At 35.3% G+C, this 18,181-nt stretch overlaps 2 protein-coding genes across 24 annotated transcripts in view; one reads left to right on the top strand and one right to left on the bottom strand.

Moving 5' to 3' along the window:
* LOC115243450 (kinesin-like protein unc-104) overlaps window positions 1–14,017 on the top strand; it is a 26,496-nt gene extending 12,479 nt beyond the window's left edge. For 4 of the 17 annotated variants that reach the window (XM_029820469.1, XM_029820472.1, XM_029820473.1 and 1 more), the window contains 24 exons: window positions 54–56; window positions 156–313; window positions 435–574; window positions 1,000–1,038; window positions 1,861–1,998; window positions 2,112–2,558; window positions 2,671–2,876; window positions 2,961–3,078; window positions 3,362–3,534; window positions 3,834–4,012; window positions 4,626–4,763; window positions 5,705–5,842; window positions 6,287–6,405; window positions 6,488–6,863; window positions 6,940–7,030; window positions 7,125–7,240; window positions 7,334–7,877; window positions 7,961–8,150; window positions 8,671–8,918; window positions 8,998–9,300; window positions 9,771–10,058; window positions 10,159–10,295; window positions 10,382–10,483; window positions 10,631–10,733. In XM_029820469.1, the coding sequence (XP_029676329.1) occupies window positions 54–56; window positions 156–313; window positions 435–574; window positions 1,000–1,038; window positions 1,861–1,998; window positions 2,112–2,558; window positions 2,671–2,876; window positions 2,961–3,078; window positions 3,362–3,534; window positions 3,834–4,012; window positions 4,626–4,763; window positions 5,705–5,842; window positions 6,287–6,405; window positions 6,488–6,863; window positions 6,940–7,030; window positions 7,125–7,240; window positions 7,334–7,877; window positions 7,961–8,150; window positions 8,671–8,918; window positions 8,998–9,300; window positions 9,771–10,058; window positions 10,159–10,295; window positions 10,382–10,483; window positions 10,631–10,733 (4,494 nt within the window). Of the gene's footprint in view, window positions 1–53; window positions 57–155; window positions 314–434; window positions 575–999; window positions 1,039–1,860; window positions 1,999–2,111; window positions 2,559–2,670; window positions 2,877–2,960; window positions 3,079–3,361; window positions 3,535–3,833; window positions 4,013–4,625; window positions 4,764–5,704; window positions 5,843–6,286; window positions 6,406–6,487; window positions 6,864–6,939; window positions 7,031–7,124; window positions 7,241–7,333; window positions 7,878–7,960; window positions 8,151–8,670; window positions 8,919–8,997; window positions 9,301–9,770; window positions 10,059–10,158; window positions 10,296–10,381; window positions 10,484–10,630 lie in introns of all 17 variants that reach the window. The other 13 variants (XM_029820478.1, XM_029820476.1, XM_029820477.1 and 10 more) reach the window with 13 other exon arrangements.
* Window positions 13,517–18,181, bottom strand: part of LOC115243452 (exportin-4-like) — an 8,979-nt gene continuing 4,314 nt past the window's right edge. For all 7 annotated transcript variants that reach the window (XM_029820487.1, XM_029820488.1, XM_029820491.1 and 4 more), the window contains 5 exons: window positions 16,599–16,882; window positions 16,320–16,495; window positions 15,934–16,226; window positions 15,398–15,626; window positions 13,517–15,316 (listed from right to left, as the gene is read on the bottom strand). In XM_029820487.1, the coding sequence (XP_029676347.1) occupies window positions 15,029–15,316; window positions 15,398–15,626; window positions 15,934–16,226; window positions 16,320–16,495; window positions 16,599–16,882 (1,270 nt within the window). In that variant the 3' untranslated portion in view covers window positions 13,517–15,028. The remainder of the gene's footprint in view (window positions 15,317–15,397; window positions 15,627–15,933; window positions 16,227–16,319; window positions 16,496–16,598; window positions 16,883–18,181) is intronic.

Here is an 18,181-nt window from a genome sequence, read left to right as displayed (position 1 = left end):
GTATGTTGATATATTTTTACGCATTTGTTTGCTGCTTTATCGCGGATTGTTAGGCGGTAAGTTTATTGAAATTAAGACTAGAGTTTCGGGAATAAATTAATTATACAAATAACATATAATTGTTTTTCTTTATATGAATTTTTGTTTCTTTATAGGCAACGAAAAAGAAGAAGAAAGCTGATTTCATACCATACAGAGACTCGGTTTTAACGTGGTTATTACGGGAGAATTTGGGCGGAAATTCGAAAACTGCTATGATCGCAGCAATTAGTCCTGCTGACATCAATTACGATGAGACACTCTCGACCTTACGGTAAGAGATTTTCATTGTCTGTTATATATTTTTTGAATTAATTTTTGATCTCCCAAAGTTTGAATTAAAATATTGAAGCAATTAATTATTTAGATCTAAAAGATTTTCGTTTTATCCATAGATATGCGGACAGAGCGAAACAGATCGTTTGCAAGGCCGTGGTCAATGAAGACGCGAATGCCAGACTTATCAGAGAACTCAAAGAAGAAATACAGAAACTTCGGGAACTTCTAAAACAGGAAGGCATCGACGTACAAGAAGGTAGAAATATTTCTTTTAGTAAATCTTTAAAAATTAATATAAAAATTGGATTATATATACAAAAAGCTTTTTATTATCAAAAGCATACGAGACGAGGACAGACTGAATATAACTTGATCAATAATTAAATGCTAATAATCCCCTAATTAGAATCTCTTAATAAATTCGTAGGATATGTGTATTATGTATAATTAATATCGTCGTAAATATATGATTTTTGCTTTATCTATTATGCTAATATTGTCGATCGTGTTTTTTACGATTTAGATATAGATTACATAGCAATATTACAGGAATCAACATACATGTCATAAAACTACCTGAATTTTTGATTGCTATAAATAAATTGTCATTGCACAGCGCGCGACAGAGGCAATCCATTCACATAGTATTTTTTTCTTTGTTTCCCCTTGCGCTCGACGTAGGGCCAGATGGTAAAGTTACGTACGAAAAGAAAGAATCTAGTAAGTAAAAATGCTAACAATTCATACAACAGCAAAGAATACAGCCAAGACAGGCATCGTCCATCTCTTGCGCCTCTTTCGTAGACATTTTATTATTTTTCTTGCGTTTATGCGCTTGTATTTTACTATCAAGCGCAAAATATATTTATCAATGGTACATATATATATGTCAATTTCCTCTTTTGTACGTTTGCTTCACGAATTTTTTTATCTTCATTTAATGTACGTATCTGTCCTGTTAATACCTATCGCGATTGCGCTTCCCTCCCTCATGTCCAGTGCAATTAATAACTTGCGACAATTTTTTTTTCTAAGGTTTAAATGAAATTAAGTCAATCAATGCTGTGTAAATCGATGATTAATTATGTTTCTATTGTTTGCAAGAATAATGAAAAAAAATAATAAGAATATGTGAATTATTGAATAAATAAAACAAAAATAAAATGTTATAGAAGAGAAAAAATATATAAAAATAATACATAAAGATTTAAAAAAAAAAAAAATCGATCAAATTTATAACCGAAAATACATATAATAATAGATATCGAACGGCGATACACATTAGATTACATACACATTTAGATCATGTCGGTGCTTTGTAAAACGCACCACAATTTATTCGAATTGTATCTCCAAAGCTTGAAAAGGGTTAATTAATTAGCAATTTTACAGCTTCTGAAATATGTCTCTTCATCTACGCCACTGCTTTAATTATGGCTTTTGATGTTTACATTACGACACACACGATACCGACTCCGACGCAGGCTTGTCATTTTAAGTATTATTGCATTTTCTCGCCTCTTGACGATTCTTATTTTGCAGGGGATGAAATTATCAGAACGAACAAGCGAAATGAAGAAGATAATAAAGAAACTCGGTCGAGAATCCCCTCCCATACTACGTCTACTATCGCCGAAGAGGCGGTTGATCAACTGCAAGCATCTGAAAAATTGATCGCAGGTAATTGAGATTATTCTAATGTATACTTTTGTTATTTTTATCTCGTAATATATGTGATGCATAGAGATTAATAAGTCGTCGTAATATCCTAACCAATTCTACTTTCATTTTAGAATTGAACGAAACGTGGGAAGAGAAATTGAAACGAACCGAATCGATTCGCCTGCAACGCGAAGCGGTATTCGCCGAGATGGGAGTCGCTGTAAAAGAGGATGGCGTCACAGTGGGTGTATTCTCGCCGAAGAAGACACCGCACTTGGTAAATCTGAACGAGGATCCTCTCATGTCGGAATGTCTGATCTATTATATCAAGGACGGATTCACGCGCATCGGTAGCGCAGAGGCGATTATACCCCAGGATATTCAGCTGTGTGGTCCGCACATACTCAGCGAGCACTGCGTTTTCGAAAACCACGAGGGCATCATAACTCTCATTCCAAAGAAAGGAGCTTTGATCTATGTCAATGGCCGCGAAGTGACCGAACCGCTTGTTCTAACGACTGGTTCGCGTGTTATCCTGGGAAAAAGCCACGTTTTCCGTTTTAATCATCCTGATCAAGGTACCATAAAGCGTCTGTAATATTTAAAATATGTGTGATTTAAGAAGTTAACGATATTTACTAGAGAGAATGTATGAGTAAAATATCATGTATTTTTTCGTTAATTATACAGTACGCGAACGAATAGCGAACGGATCGCCAGCGGAAACTCCTGGCAACAATGAACCAGTCGCAGACTGGGACTTTGCGCAGGTTGAGCTGTTAGAAAAACAGGGTATCGATCTAAAGGCTGAAATGGAAAAGAGATTGCTCGTATTGGAGGAACAGTTCCGTAAAGAAAAAGAAGAAGCTGATCAGCTGTTTGAGGAGCAACGAAAGGTGCGCATACAAATACATACGTGATCTCTCTTCAATTCATATATATCATACATTATTGCAATTGATGATTGTTTCTATGAATAGAGCTACGAAGCACGGATAGACGCATTGCAGAGACAGGTGGAGGAACAAAGTATGACAATGTCTATGTACAGCAGTTACACGCCGGAAGACTTCAATAACATCGAAGAAGACATTTTTGGTGAGTATGGAAAATATAATCGCTTTTCGAATATCTGATATATTTTGATATAGCTATGCCCGATCGATTGGGCATTCTCTTACCTAACACGTGTAATATTCCGAATGGTTTTTTTTTTGTAAATTATACTATTGACTTATGAAGGTTTACTGCATGCGATGGAGCCTACCCATTTGTTAATAGGATATAGCATATTCTCTTAACAAAGTAAAATCGGTATTATTTTATATGAAATGCTTAGCTTTTCTCTGACTGTTTTGCCTGGTAATGGCTTGTATTTCAGTCAACCCATTGTTTGACGCAGAGAGCAACTGGACCGAGAGAGAATTTCAACTGGCCGCTTGGGCCTTCCGTAAATGGAAATATCATCAATTTACGAGTTTACGGGACGATCTTTGGGGCAACGCGATATTCCTTAAAGAGGCTAATGCCATATCTGTTGAACTAAAAAAGAAGGTACAGTCGCGGACATATAATGAAAAACTTTAGCACGACTTTTTTTTACTAGTATTTTTGGCTTCTGCACTAATGTATCCTCGTACACTTTCGGATATGAACTTTTCCCGCATATTCTCGATGAATAACAAAACTTACGTTTACGTGTATGATCTATGCGTATATGCGTATGTACGCATTTTACAAAAACGCACTTCTTGGTGTCGTTAAATCCGTATTTTTCAAAAGAGAATACCTGTGAAAAAGATTTTTTTTTTTTTGCATAATGGATCTTGCTACATTAATTGTCTCTCTTTTAGGTTCAATTCCAATTTACTTTACTCACGGACACTCTTTACTCGCCGCTACCTCCTGATCTTTTACCCGTTATGGATGACGAAGATGAGGATGAGAGGCCGTTCCCACGCACGATCGTTGCTGTTGAAGTCCAGGATACGAAGAATGGTGCTACACATTACTGGACATTAGACAAGCTAAGGTTTGCTTTATATATTTATTTTATATTTTACTATAGCTTCTTCAATTAATAAAACATTTGTGCTGAGGGNNGGAAAGAGGAGTACAAGTAAAACGCACATATTTTATACTTATAAGAAATAAGTCTATCATAATTAATCATCTTTTGAAAAAGTTAACAATATTCTATTAAATAATTTTATAATTAAATTATAATTGCATTATACATATATATATCATTAAATTTGTACATCCAGCATGTTTTACAATTATCGTGCAATTATTACTTTCTATAAACGGGATAAAACCTCTTCATGCGAAGCGTTTAACAGTCTCTTTTGTTTCGTTACTAATGCACGAATGCACTTTTTGCGTGCTTAATGAAAACTATGTCTTGAACATTACCTGCTCGTGGAAACTAATACTAATACAGGAATTAAACAATTTTGTGACAATATTCGTATTATCGCGAGGCGATCAAAAATTTTTCCAGGCGCATCACGCATCTAGGATGCTTAAAGTTACATCTGCTACTCAAGTAAAATCGCGGCTTATCTCTGTTAGATCGATTCGACATTCGAATAGAAAGCGCATACAAAAGGACGCACAGCAAAGTAATACATGTTGACTTGTAGACAGCGCTTGGAGTTGATGCGACACGTGTACAACGAGGACTCGAGCCCCAGCACTCCGGAGGCCAAAGAGGATATTTTCCAATGCCTTACAGTCTACTCTAATCCGAAGTTCTCGCTCGCAAATCTTTTGCCTTCGAGGTTGGTGCGCGAGGCTCTCCTCTTATCGCCATGTTAACACGCTTTACGCCCGGCCTCGAAGAACTTTTCATTACTGGCCGCAAGAGTCGTGCGTTTTATCGCCGTGCGTTTTTTGTCGTTTTTTCGCTCTTTTCTGTCTTGAGAGGCTTTCTCGATATGGCAACGCGATGCTCGCCGGTACAAGAAACGAAATCGAGCTTTGCACTTGGAGTTCGCGAACGTTATCGACGACTCTGCATGGTTTGTTTTCAATTCGTAGCGTAACGTGATGAATCGGATCGAATAGATATGTATGAGCTCCCTCCCCCTCTCCTCCGCAAAAATTGCCATCGCGTTTATTATACGCAGCACCGCTTCTGCTGCTGTAAAGAACATTTCTATGTCTGAATGTGAGAAGAATGTCTTTTCACATTCTATGCACGTCTGTCTCAAACACAAACACATCTTCTTTATTATCTCCCGCTGAGCTCGTGTCCTCACCATCTCGCTTTTCAACTTTATTATGCACGTGTATATTCGATACAGCTCTATTAAAAAAACAATGAAAAAAAATAACGTCAAACAGACGTGAAAAGAAATTCTAAAATTCCATATTTTATAACAAATATGTGTTTATATATATTTCAATATTTTTTTATCAATTATATAATACTCACTTATAATTGTTAAATAATATTAAATAATTTCATTGAAAAAATTGTTTAAACTATCATAACTACGCGAATATTATTCTCATCGTTAACAATGTTCCGATAAAATATATATATCTTTTCATATATACAAGAAAGAGAGAGTTAAATCCTGAAGAATACTTGAAAAAGTTGACATGAAGAAATTTTTGATGAAGTGACACGTTTTGATGATTTAACACACTGATCACATTCACATAATTATTTCTTATATGGAATTTGTAGTAGATAATAATCTTCTCTGTTTTTCAGACAAAGATTGGAGCTGATGCGCGAGATGTATCACAACGAAGCTGAGCTCTCGCCCACATCTCCCGATTTCAATATCGAATCCATCACGGGAGGTGATCCGTTTTACGATCGATTTCCGTGGTTCCGCATGGTCGGCAGGTAAACGAATATGATTAGTGTATATCAGGATCTTAATTAAATTTATTTTATGAAAGTAATTCGTTACCGCTATTCAAAAAATGACGAATTAATTTCCGTTTCTTTTTGCTTCCTCATAGAGGAAGCTTTTTTTAACATTATTACAAAACCAACATATACATATGTAAAATATATAAAATTTACTTTTTAAAATTAGTTTTTAAACATTTTTTTATATTAAAATATAAAATATAATAAAATATTGATATGATGAGTATAATAAATTTGGTAATAATTTTGAACCTTAATAAATAAAGAAAACTAAATATATCAAGTTTTTTGTTAAAGACGAAATTTGTAACGCATTATTTCCCAATCTTGATTAGGATGTAAAATACTACTTTCTGCTTTTTTGTGTTTTTTTCAATCGCCATAATACTAATATGATTCTATATTTAATTTTAGAGCCTTCGTGTATTTGAGCAATCTCATGTATCCGGTGCCATTGATTCACAAAGTAGCTATCGTAAACGAGAAGGGTGACGTTAAGGGTTACTTGCGAGTCGCTGTACAAGCCGTAGTTGGTACGTAATCCGTAGCCGTGTCATTATATTTCATATATTTATCGTATATATATAAGACATACATAAGGAATCCTTCTTCCAGAAGAGGAAAACAGCGAATACTCGAGTGGCGTTAGACAATCAGCACGAATCTCTTTCGAGGACGACCTGTTTGGCGGGCACAAGCACAATAAACGCAACACTCTTTTGGCTCAAACTCTGGAGAAGAACCGGCAAATCGTGCTGCATGAGGAGCGCGTGGTCGAGGGACACAACGAGATTAATCAGAAGGACATGAAAGACGAGGATGATATAGGGGATGCTGACAGTGGCAGAGGCGACAGCTCGGTTTCGAGCGACATGAAGGAGGAGGATTTACCGGATCATTTGCAACCTGGTGTGGAATTCACTTTTAGAGTAACGGTCCTACAAGCTATGGGTATTTCTACAGAGTACGCTGACATTTTCTGTCAATTCAAGTAAGTGCGCGCCTGTATTTCAGCTTATTTTAAACATGATATATGTAAATTCACTGCAATGCAATTGTTTTTGCAGCTTCCTACATCGACACGACGAAGCTTTCTCGACAGAGCCGGTAAAGAATACAGGCAAAGGCAATCCGCCCGGATTTTATCACGTACAAAACGTAAGTGTCGTCGAAGAAACGATCTTGTTTTAGATTAACACAGAGAGTTTTATCCGAATTAGATTATGTGTAATATTTTTTTATCGATATACAGATTACAGTCACGGTCACCAAATCCTTCTTAGAGTATCTGAAGACACAACCTATCGTCTTCGAAGTGTTTGGTCATTATCAACAACATCCGTTACACAAGGACGCGAAGCTAGAATAGTGAGTGTTAATCGTATAAATGCTCTAATTCTATTACATATTTTATTTGTAAGAACATTTCTCATATAAGACATATTGTGTGTATTCACATAGCAGCGTACGACAACCACCGAAAAGAATGCTTCCGCCTTCCATACCGATCAGTCAACCAGTTCGTTCGTCGAAATTCGGCAGCGTTCTGCCGTCTCCCAGCACGTCTCATGTGCACGCCAAGTACGATGTGTTAGTGTGGTTCGAGATCTGCGAATTGGCGCCAAACGGCGAGTACGTGCCGTCGGTGGTAGACCACAGCGACGATCTGCCATGTCGTGGATTGTTTCTGCTTCACCAGGGCATACAGCGACGTATACGGATCACTATTGTGCACGAACCGGCTTCCGAATTGAGATGGAAGGATGTGCGCGAGCTTGTAGTTGGCCGTATCCGAAATACCCCGGAACCCGAGGAAGAGGATAACGACTCATCTGTACTTTCGTTGGGTCTGTTTCCCGGTGAATATCTCGAGATTCCCGGTGACGATCGTACTATGTTCAGATTCGAAGCAGCCTGGGATAGTTCCCTGCACAATTCAGCTCTACTTAATCGAGTCACGTCTTACGGAGAACAAATCTTTATGACCATTTCCGCATATCTTGAGGTACGTATCAGAGATATATTTTTAAATCGTTTTCAGAAATATTTTTTAGAGATGTTATCTCTCTCTTACGTGTATCGATTTAGTTGGAGAACTGTGGAAGACCTGCGATCATCACGAAAGATCTGAGCATGATCATCTACGGAAGGGACGCAAGAGTCGGCCCGCGTTCTCTTAAACACCTGTTTAGCGGCAGCTATCGCAATCAAGAAGCGAATCGACTCAGCGGCGTCTACGAACTAGTGCTACGCCGTTCTTCGGAAGCAGGTAGTCCAGGTTTGTCATGTCTAACCATAGTGTAGTCCCGTGCTTCATTTAATATCACACATTAAGATAGAAATCTCATTTCAACCTATATATTTTATTTCCTTTGCAGAGCATTTATATGCTCTTTATTTAAATGTGTGTATATATATATATACATATCTAAAAGATATATCTCGGATATATTCAATGTTCGTAAAAAACATAATTTTAATCCTTGAAATCCAAAATATATATTATTTTCTTCGATATCATTCTCTAGTTTGGAAAAAGAAGAAGCAATGTTCCAATATTATAAAAGTTGATTATTCTAGTTCTATAGATATTAATTTAATATGACAATATGCACTATAAGCAACTTACTATCTTTTAATATAACAAAGATCCGTAAAATATTTTTGTATGAACGTGATAGATGTTTTATATTTTCTCATACTTTTGGCTCTTCTCTCTCTCTCTCTCTCTCTCTCTCTCTCTCTCTCTCTCTCTCTTGCTCGATACCCATCCCTTTTCCTTCCCTATTTATTTGTAGGAGTTCAAAGACGTCAACGTCGCGTTTTGGACACGAGTTCCACGTATGTCAGAGGCGAGGAGAATCTACACGGATGGAGGCCGCGCGGAGACAGTCTCATATTTGATCATCAGTGGGAACTCGAAAAATTGACGAGGCTAGAGGAAGTGGAGAGAGTACGGCACACATTGTTGTTGCGGGAGAAACTCGGCATCGACAAATTACCTTTCTGCAATAAACCTCTGCACGATTTCACGAAGAGCGAAAAGGTAGCTGTGTATATCTTATGTTTATTAAAATATACGTGATACACGATAATATATGTATATTTTTCTGATACTGTCTCAGGACGTATGTAACATGGTGGCAAAGGCTACAAACGAACCACACGCCAGCCCGGTAAAGCTGAAACGCTCGACCAGTAAAGACGTTTATGAACCCTGGGAAATGACCGAAAAGGAGCGCGAATTAGCGACCAAGTATATTAAACTCATCCAAGGAAGAATCCCGAGCAAGGAACCGATATTACTTGCTGATGTTTCGCCCGGGGAGGATACCATAACCGATCTATCCGCGTCTATGATGTCTTCGGTTATATCGTCCTCGTCTCAAGAGTCAGTATATGCGAGAGCTAGCGATTTCTTGAAGCAGGTAACCCTTCCTGCATGCCTCATGAGTGCTCCTGCTAATAGCGGTTGTCCACGCTTTGCTTCATCGTTCCTCTTTAGAACAAGATAAACAATGTTATATCTCTGGAAGTTGAAACAAAACAATACTCAATTCGTTCATTATCAATTTTACAATTTTGATCCAATATATTCTATATAAATACATGAAATATAGATGAAAGCACCGAGTGTTTTGAGTGATAAAAAAAAGTAACACTTGACTACACTTCTATTATTGCCGTATAACGTGTGTGATCCATAACGCATTAGTTTGGCTCGCTACAAATTATATCGCGCTTCTTTAAAGCGATACAGCTTCTAACAAAAAACATTTACGCTTTCGCATTCATTTCAACGCGTTGGCATTCGAGACGCTCGAGTCGTCTCGACGTGCCGAGATCGACAACCGTCAGCACGATTGGCTCAGGGTTATGCTGGAGGTGTTACTTGCAGGCTGCTGATATAATAGTATGGAGCAGGTCTAAGTCGTGCCTTCTTAGGTTAAGTTCGCCGGAGAGGGCTAGATTGCAAGAGCTCCAGGAGAGTATATTGGCGAGCGAGTCGGCCAATCAAACATGCACCGTTGCACCGCCACCGCTGGGATCATCCTCGCCGTCAAAGGAGAACTTGGTACTGTATGTACCGGAGGTGGAGGAAATACGCATTAGTCCGGTCATCGCGCGAAAGGGCTACTTGAACGTTCTCGAGCACAAGACCAATGGTTGGAAGAAACGCTGGGTGGTACGTTTGTCATCATTAAACTTATGTTCTCTTGTCTGTGTATATGTGTATCTGTGTGACAAGATCTAATAATATATCTTTTTTCCTTTCGTTGCTTTAGGCTGTTCGTCGACCGTATGTTCTCATTTTCCGAGAGGAAAAGGATCCTGTCGAAAGGGCGCTAATTAATTTAGCCACAGCTCAAGTTGAATACTCCGAGGATCAGTTGGCTATGGTGAAAGTACCGAATACGTTCAGGTAAACCGTTCGCGGAAAACTGTAGAAAGATACATATATATACAATTATGTACAATACATTCTAAAACGTCTATCTTTATTTATAGCGTCGTTACCAAGCACAGAGGATACTTGCTGCAGACTTTAGGCGATAAGGAGGTCTACGATTGGCTGTATGCGATTAATCCTCTCCTAGCTGGTCAAATTAGGTACGTATAACAAGTGTGAACTCATTTTGTCCTGTTTCTGTTTTTATCTTAATTATTGAGAATGAAAAACACGCAAGTATAATATTATTTTGCATATATGATAATTATATGGAAACGATAAAGAATGTGCTTAATATGCTTCCGTAGGTCGAAACTCGCACGTAAAGGCCCGACTGCACTGAATTTGAGCAACGGCGCGCCGATCGGCCTGACACCGACTCTGGAGCAATCGAGCAATCAGACCAAGTGAGTGGCCGATACTATGGCCGGGGTAACGAGTGCAATAGCAAAGGCGTCGGAGAAAATGCTGTGCTGGTCGCACTCGGTCTTAGAGTCCCAAGACTTGTGTAACTTTCGATTTCCGCTAGTCTTTGATTGACCCTTGAGTGGATGCTAAGCGCTGTTGAGATTTTGAATCCACGATCGACAGCACGGTATTATCAACGTTTTACTTTACGCAGCGTTCCCTTAGCATGTTTACAGGGCGAAAAAAAGAAATGGTGCTCGTCTTTCGAAGAAGTTACAAACGCGCGTGCAAATGCCATTGCTATGGTACGATTACTGTATTACATCGGAAAATTCATTTCCGCGTCTCTCCGTACATTTCGAATTCATATTTGAAATGCTTTTCACGTCGACGAGATGAGATCAGAGATCTGTGCGCGCGAATATTTCCGTTGATACTTTATTTCTACGACGCGTTGACATAATCTATCGTAATACCCCTTTACGCATGCAACATGTGAGAAGGATAGAAATGCATTTATGCCTAATAAACGTATTCTTAAGACGATCACTGAAAACGAGGTAAGGAATACACGTTATAGATATATCTGTAAAAGAAGAAGAAAAAGAAGTATGCGAGAAAAAGGCGAGAAAGAGTGGGAGAGAAAGAAAATAATATAAGAGAAAAAAAGAGAGAACGAAACGAAGAGATTCGGGAAGGTATTGATAATTTCGTATGCGAATTTGATGATCGCTTTTAATACTCTACTTTTGGAAGAGTATCTACGACGAAAAAAAGAGACATTAATATGCAATTTTCTATGAGAATTATATTCCCATTCTCTGTTCACGTTTTCTTTTATTTATTCGATTAAGCGAATTAAATCTAGATGATGATGCTGAAGTATCAACTTTGCCAACGTGAAAAGTTGTACTATTGTTGTACACGCAATCGATTGACCGTCGCTTGATGAAGATTTTATTTTTTGCGAATTGGAGTTTCTTAAATAGCTTTAATCATGACATATATAGCAAGATGGGATAATATTGCTTCAATGCAATAAGATTATGTGACTTTGCATCAGAATGAAAAGAGATTTGAATATCATCTAAAATGCAAAAAGCTGATCAGCAAAAACAAAGAGAGAAAGAGAAAGAAAGAATCGCCACTTCTTGAAGCATAAAGTTTATAGAGTACTTTCTGTTTTAATGTGATTTGAAATGACTTTTTTTCACTTTTTTAATCTTTGATATAGAGTAATTTTATCCTATCTTGAGATATATTTTGAAACTCTTGTGTGGCATATTCTCTTTTAATATACTTGGCAATTTTAATTGTATAAATAAATTAAAGAACTTTTAGTATATATATATATATATATATAGTATATAAAGAAATACAAGTAGCAATGAGAACAAATGAAGAGAACTGAAGAGAAAATGAAAATACATAAACAGTGTATTTGCGGAACTCTTTTTCTAAAAATCTCCATTTGAAAAAATGTGAGGGAAATTGTAATATATCCCGCGGAAAATGGAAAAATATTATTGCAAACTTCTTCGAAACACGAATGAATGCTAGAAGGTCGGCAAACAAGCAAGACGCGTCTCTTGGTGCGATATAAGAAATTTTCCATTCGTATTATGATTGCGTGTTGATACGATGTAAGTTACGACAAATCCATCTTTAAAGTATTTCGTATCTCGCAAAGAATAATATACGCGCGATATAAATAAGCAAAATAAAATTACGTTAATCTGTGGAGATATATAGACGCTACATTCCGACGCATCGTGTTTTCATGTCTACTTAGAATTTAAACAATCCTCCTCAAAGCTCGCCACGCGAGCGTGATATACACCCTTGGGTTGACACGTATCTCCGCATGATCCAAGCAAGAGTTGATGAACATAATCGATAATTCTATCTAATGAGAAATGTTCAATTTCGGTCCGAGTTGAATTTTTAACGAATTCTCATTCGTTCGTAATTTAGAGAAATGTAAGAAAGTTTAATTATGTAAGAGAGACAAAAAGTATGCCATGTGCTCATTCGTTTGATCTTATTTTTCTTAAAAGGAGAGAAATTTGCTTTCTGCTGGCTTTTCAAAGAATCCAAAGACGAGTGAATATTCGTCGTAAAATTTAACGATCCGAAATTGATAGTTTTCTCGCAATGAGATGATAGAAATAGTCGATTACGTTGTTCACAGAGGCTTACTAATTCTCTTACGTATGACAACTTGGATAACAGGAGTGCAACGTTATATAAATACATACATGTGTCTATTGTATCTCTCACCTGAGAGAACTCTCAACATCTTTGATATTGATTCACGATACGCGCGAAATGTCCAAGGTCGAAATATATTCAAAGGTGGGCATTCGATGTATGTCGTATTACGTTAAATACATAATAGCGCGCGATTCGTGACGCGGCCGTTATAAAATATATGATACTTGATGCACACTCAACGTGTGCAGCAGAAACCCGATTTATTCGACTCCACCTCCGTATCACTGTCGAGAATACGTTCCCTCTCTCTATATCAGAAGATATCCGTGTATCACAATCGGAAATACATTTTACAATCATATTGAGAGAACTCTCTTTAATGCTTCTCTCGAGGGCACGTGTGTGACATAGGATTCCGACAAAGTACTATTTTGGGAGTGTGACTCAGTATATAAATTCAATTATTGCCATACGTCATTATTAAAATTAACGTATATTCTCTTCGGTTATCGTTTAAATATTATTAATATATTGGTGTAAAGAGGAACTTTGTCCGGATTCTACTGCATGTGAAAAAAAAAAACGTTTTTTAAATGTTGCCCCTCTTATAAATCTATTGAAGTGGTCTATCGATTTCGTGTACCTTGATATATCTCTCGAAGGGCAAGATTTCCCGATCAAGGTCTCCGGTATCTTGACGGAAGACGATTATAAATCTTAACTCGCTTGATTCTAGTCTTACGCGCTCAATTTCGAGGCCGATTTTTTATTTTTTCCTCGATCTCCCTCCCCGAATCGACAATTCTCAAATCGTGGCTTACGCGAATGTAATGCCCCATCACTATTATCGTTTTCGCTTGCTGACTGTTGTAGTATTTGATAGTTTTATTTTGTTAACAATACACCGTAATGTATTTTAAACTCGTAATTATATAAGTTGAACATAATAGGCTCTCTATCGACTACGCCGAAAAGAAAGTGGTACACATGACGAAAGGAGAAAAAAAGAAAGGGAAAAAAAGAGAACAAAAGAGCAAAAACGCATATTACGAAGGAGTTTACATCATATTTAAGTCGTTGGAGAGATTAATAATTATTGTTATTATTATAGTAGACAAAATATAAGAGAAAAGAACGATAAGGTGAGAATGAAAGTATGTATGAAAGACTGAAAGAAAGCAAGATCGACAAAAAAAGAGAAAGAATGCGATAGAATCCCGAGTGGGAAGAAACAAGAGAGAACGTAGATGTGCGAAAGGGAAAATATGTAAAAGAGCGCGCGAAAGGACACGTTCGCTTATATATATACATAATATACAAACTAAATTATATAAATATATATAAATAAATTTAATGTTAATTTAAGCATTTTGTGAAACGTTGAGAATCATCATCGCCAGATGTACAAGGGAAGGCTAACGATGATGCGGATCTGTACCAAGTATGTAAGTTCATGTATTTTGTTTATAAAGTAATAACACTAAACATTCACATTACAAAAATGTTTTCGTTTAATCGTTTGCTATTGGAAACGTGCATCGACGCTGTAACTAGTATTTATTATAAATATATTATATATTATTATGGTTACTCGAATTTTTCGCTAGAGGCTCACTGTAAGTGGTAACGTGTAATAAATCGGTCAATAAAAAGCTTATATGCTTAATATAAGTTCTCTTCACGATATATTATCCATTCTAAGAATATTAAATATTCCCGTCGTACGTTTACGATTAATTGTTTTTATAGCGGGGATAAAAATGAACTGACGAGAGATCTATCATAGACGCGCAAATACCTTGTTAAATACAATAATTTAAGAGACACATATTTTTTATATATTTGGAAAAAAACCAATTTTTTGAAATTAACTCGAATATAATCACTTTTGAGTCAAATTGGTTTTCAAGACATTTATGATAGGTCCTTTATAAAAATAAGGAAAAGATGGTTTTTTAAACGTGCGACGCGAAAATACGAGGTAATATCCATGTATCTCAGGAGACGATAATGTTTAAATCCACGTGTATATTGTTTAAATAGACTTTTTTATTTTTTATATTTACATTTTTAATTTTTTTATTTTACTTAATCATTAAGAATCCCTGTACATTTATGATGAATTTATCGAAATTATCCTTAAACTTTACTTTTTGAATACGTTCAGTACTTAATCCCACATTCGCGGTTAATGCTGTGAACGCGCTCGCTAATCTCTGTGCTACTTGTTGATCTGTTTGGGTGGATAAAATATTTTGTACAAGTTGTTGATATTGCTCCTGATAGCAACATATGAGATAATAAAGAGGTATACTAGCACTCGTTATCAAATCTGAATCCATTTGATGTGACAAAATGAGACTTATCAGTAACTGAAAAATGAAATTTGGTATTTCAGAATTTATTTTAAAAAAGACGCGCACGTTATATTTCAGTTGATTTGAAAAACTCACATTCATAAAAGGTGCCATTATGTCATTGCGCGGTTGTCCTTTCGCAGATTCCGTATAAATATGCTTGGCTAAGACTTGAATAGTATCACAGCATAAGACAGCTACTTCATGGCCAAATGAATATAAACCTAATTCCACCGATGCTAAAAGCTGCTGCAACAGTTTGGTAGATAGGCCGCAAACTTTCTCAGGACATATATCGCATACAAAGGCTATCATTTTGAAATACCTATTTAAAAAAAAGCAACTAATAATATGTATATGCAAATGTAATAAAGATAAAGATGTCACAAAATGAATATAGCAAACTGATTCAAAGTCTAAAATCCCTCAAATAATGTGTGCTCGAGTTTCTTAACAAAATTTTTTAAAAAGCTATTTACATTGTTTAACTTATTTTAATCTAAATTGTTCGAAATCATTCAAAAAACTGTATCTAGTATATACACATATACTCTCTTTTTTTTACTATAATTTTTTTATAATATTTTTTATCGTGTATACTATGTATTACGATGCAAGTTAGTTTTACTTACTGTATACACAGCGATGGAAATTTTAACAAATCTATTGTCATGATAGGCATGATTATATTTAAGCCGTAAAAGAAAACATCTGCAGGCATGGTAGATGGAGGCTGATTTTGCTCGGTATTATTAAAATTAAGTATGTCTTTGCTTAATAAATTAGTTAATAATTGCATGAGTAATAGAATATCTTGGAAACTGTCCTCTTCCGCAGTCGAATCTACGGTAAGCCGATTACTGTTGCAGCGAGCATATGTCTGTATCGTTTGCAAACAAGTCTCATACACACGTGTACTATCAGCCTAAAATAAAAAATATCAGATTAAGATTAAAACTACCAAAGTAAAAGTTAATCACATCAATCGCTTATATAAATTAATGCATGCGAAACTTACCTCTGACAAATAAAATAAAATATTTCTTGTATATTCACAGAGCAGCTCTAATATCAATTGAACTATATTTTGATAATTATGATACAAAGACAATAATTTTTGAAGTTCGACTAATATAGGACAGGTATATCGATATACGGGTTCTGTTGTCGGACCTTGCACACCATGTACTACACCTATTTAAATAACATGACATTTATATATATCCAATTTTAAATCGAAAATGTCATTAATTGCTTAAAAATTTAAACATAAATATTTCTGTAACAAATTTTTTACCTATAAAGGATTCCAGTATATCTATGATTTGGATCCTAATCTCCTCTTGATGATAAGATGACATAAAATTATCACTAGAAATTAATTGCGTACATTTGTTTTGCAAAGGTTCTAAAGTTTGCGACCAATAGTACTGTTCTGTACTTGTACTTTGCACTACTGTACCGGCCTGTACTACCGCGTGCATCAAACCTCTTTTGATAACCTGCGGAAAATCGTACTGTCCTCTCGTAGCTAACTCAATTATATAATTGAACTGTTCAGATTTCAATACGCAAGAGGCTCTGAAATAATTAATTTTAGATTTTAGATTATTTCTCCACAAAAATATCAACATTATAACGATTACTTTAACACATTAAGATCTAACATGTTAAATTTTCTGCAATATATAGCAAACATCTTTATATATCTCTATGCAAATTGTACAGCATATGTGATATATTCTGTGCAAACAATTAAAATTCAAAAGAATGAAAATTCCGAAATGTAAGATTGCATAAAGAATATTGATTTTGTTAAAGCAATCGTAAAAAAATGTAATGCATTTAAATTACCCAATAATTTGTCTAGGGCACTCTTTTTTTTTTATTTTTGTGAATACAAAATGTGTATAATTATTTCATATTGATTCAAAAATGATAAGATAATATATAATAGAAATAAAAAAGAAACTTCTAAATCTAATTTTAAAAAGATCATTTCATAAATTTAGAAATTTATCATGATGATATTATTTATGTAATAATATATAAAGATTGTACTTGCATCAAATATTAAAGCCAAAAAGTAAATATAGTGAACCTATATATGATTTGTAGGATTAAATAATTTATAAAATTTAAAAGCGCGCTAGTCGATAGAAGCAACTAATAATGTAATAAATGAACTTAATATTTATACAATCTAATTAATTGCTTCAATGGATTAATTTCCATTCTATAATCTGAATAAGGATTGATGTTAAAATGTATATATTCCAATCTTCAATGTACCCTCCTCTTAAATATTATATACAATGCAATATATAAAATACAAGGTATATTTATAAAATTTGCATTATATTCAGAGATATTATTTGATGAAATTTGGAAAAAACTTCTCTATCATTATCATCCATTGTAATCTAGATACAATTATGTATTTGCTTAACATTAAATGTTTTTTGGCTTCTAGCAAGCTGAATTTTATCTCGATACACAAACAGTATAAATAACAATAAATGACTTAATTTCCAAGTTAATTACAAGTAAATCTTAAAATTTGAGAATTAGTTATTGAAAAATTTAAGATGAAAATTTCAGAATAATAGAAAACATGGTGGTCTCTAGCGGAATTTTTGTTGAAGGAAGTAGTCACACATAGATTCATCAAAATGTATATTCCTGAATTTTGATGTATGCAGATTTTATGATGCACCTTATATATATATATATTGCACTTTGTCAATATATTTCATTAAACATAAAATAAGTTTTAAAACAATCTTATTATTTTCATGTATTCATAATTTGTAATCAATTTTTGCCGCGCGTGAGCAAATATATGTTGCACCTACCAGAAAACACAAGTGCCCCATATTT

The sequence above is a fragment of the Formica exsecta genome, unplaced genomic scaffold (assembly GCF_003651465.1).
Source record: "Formica exsecta isolate Colony F162 unplaced genomic scaffold, ASM365146v1 scaffold72, whole genome shotgun sequence".
NCBI classification, from domain to species: domain Eukaryota; kingdom Metazoa; phylum Arthropoda; class Insecta; order Hymenoptera; family Formicidae; genus Formica; species Formica exsecta.
The sequence above is the reverse complement of the archived record's forward strand: the minus strand, read 5'-3'. Positions and strand labels throughout refer to the sequence as shown.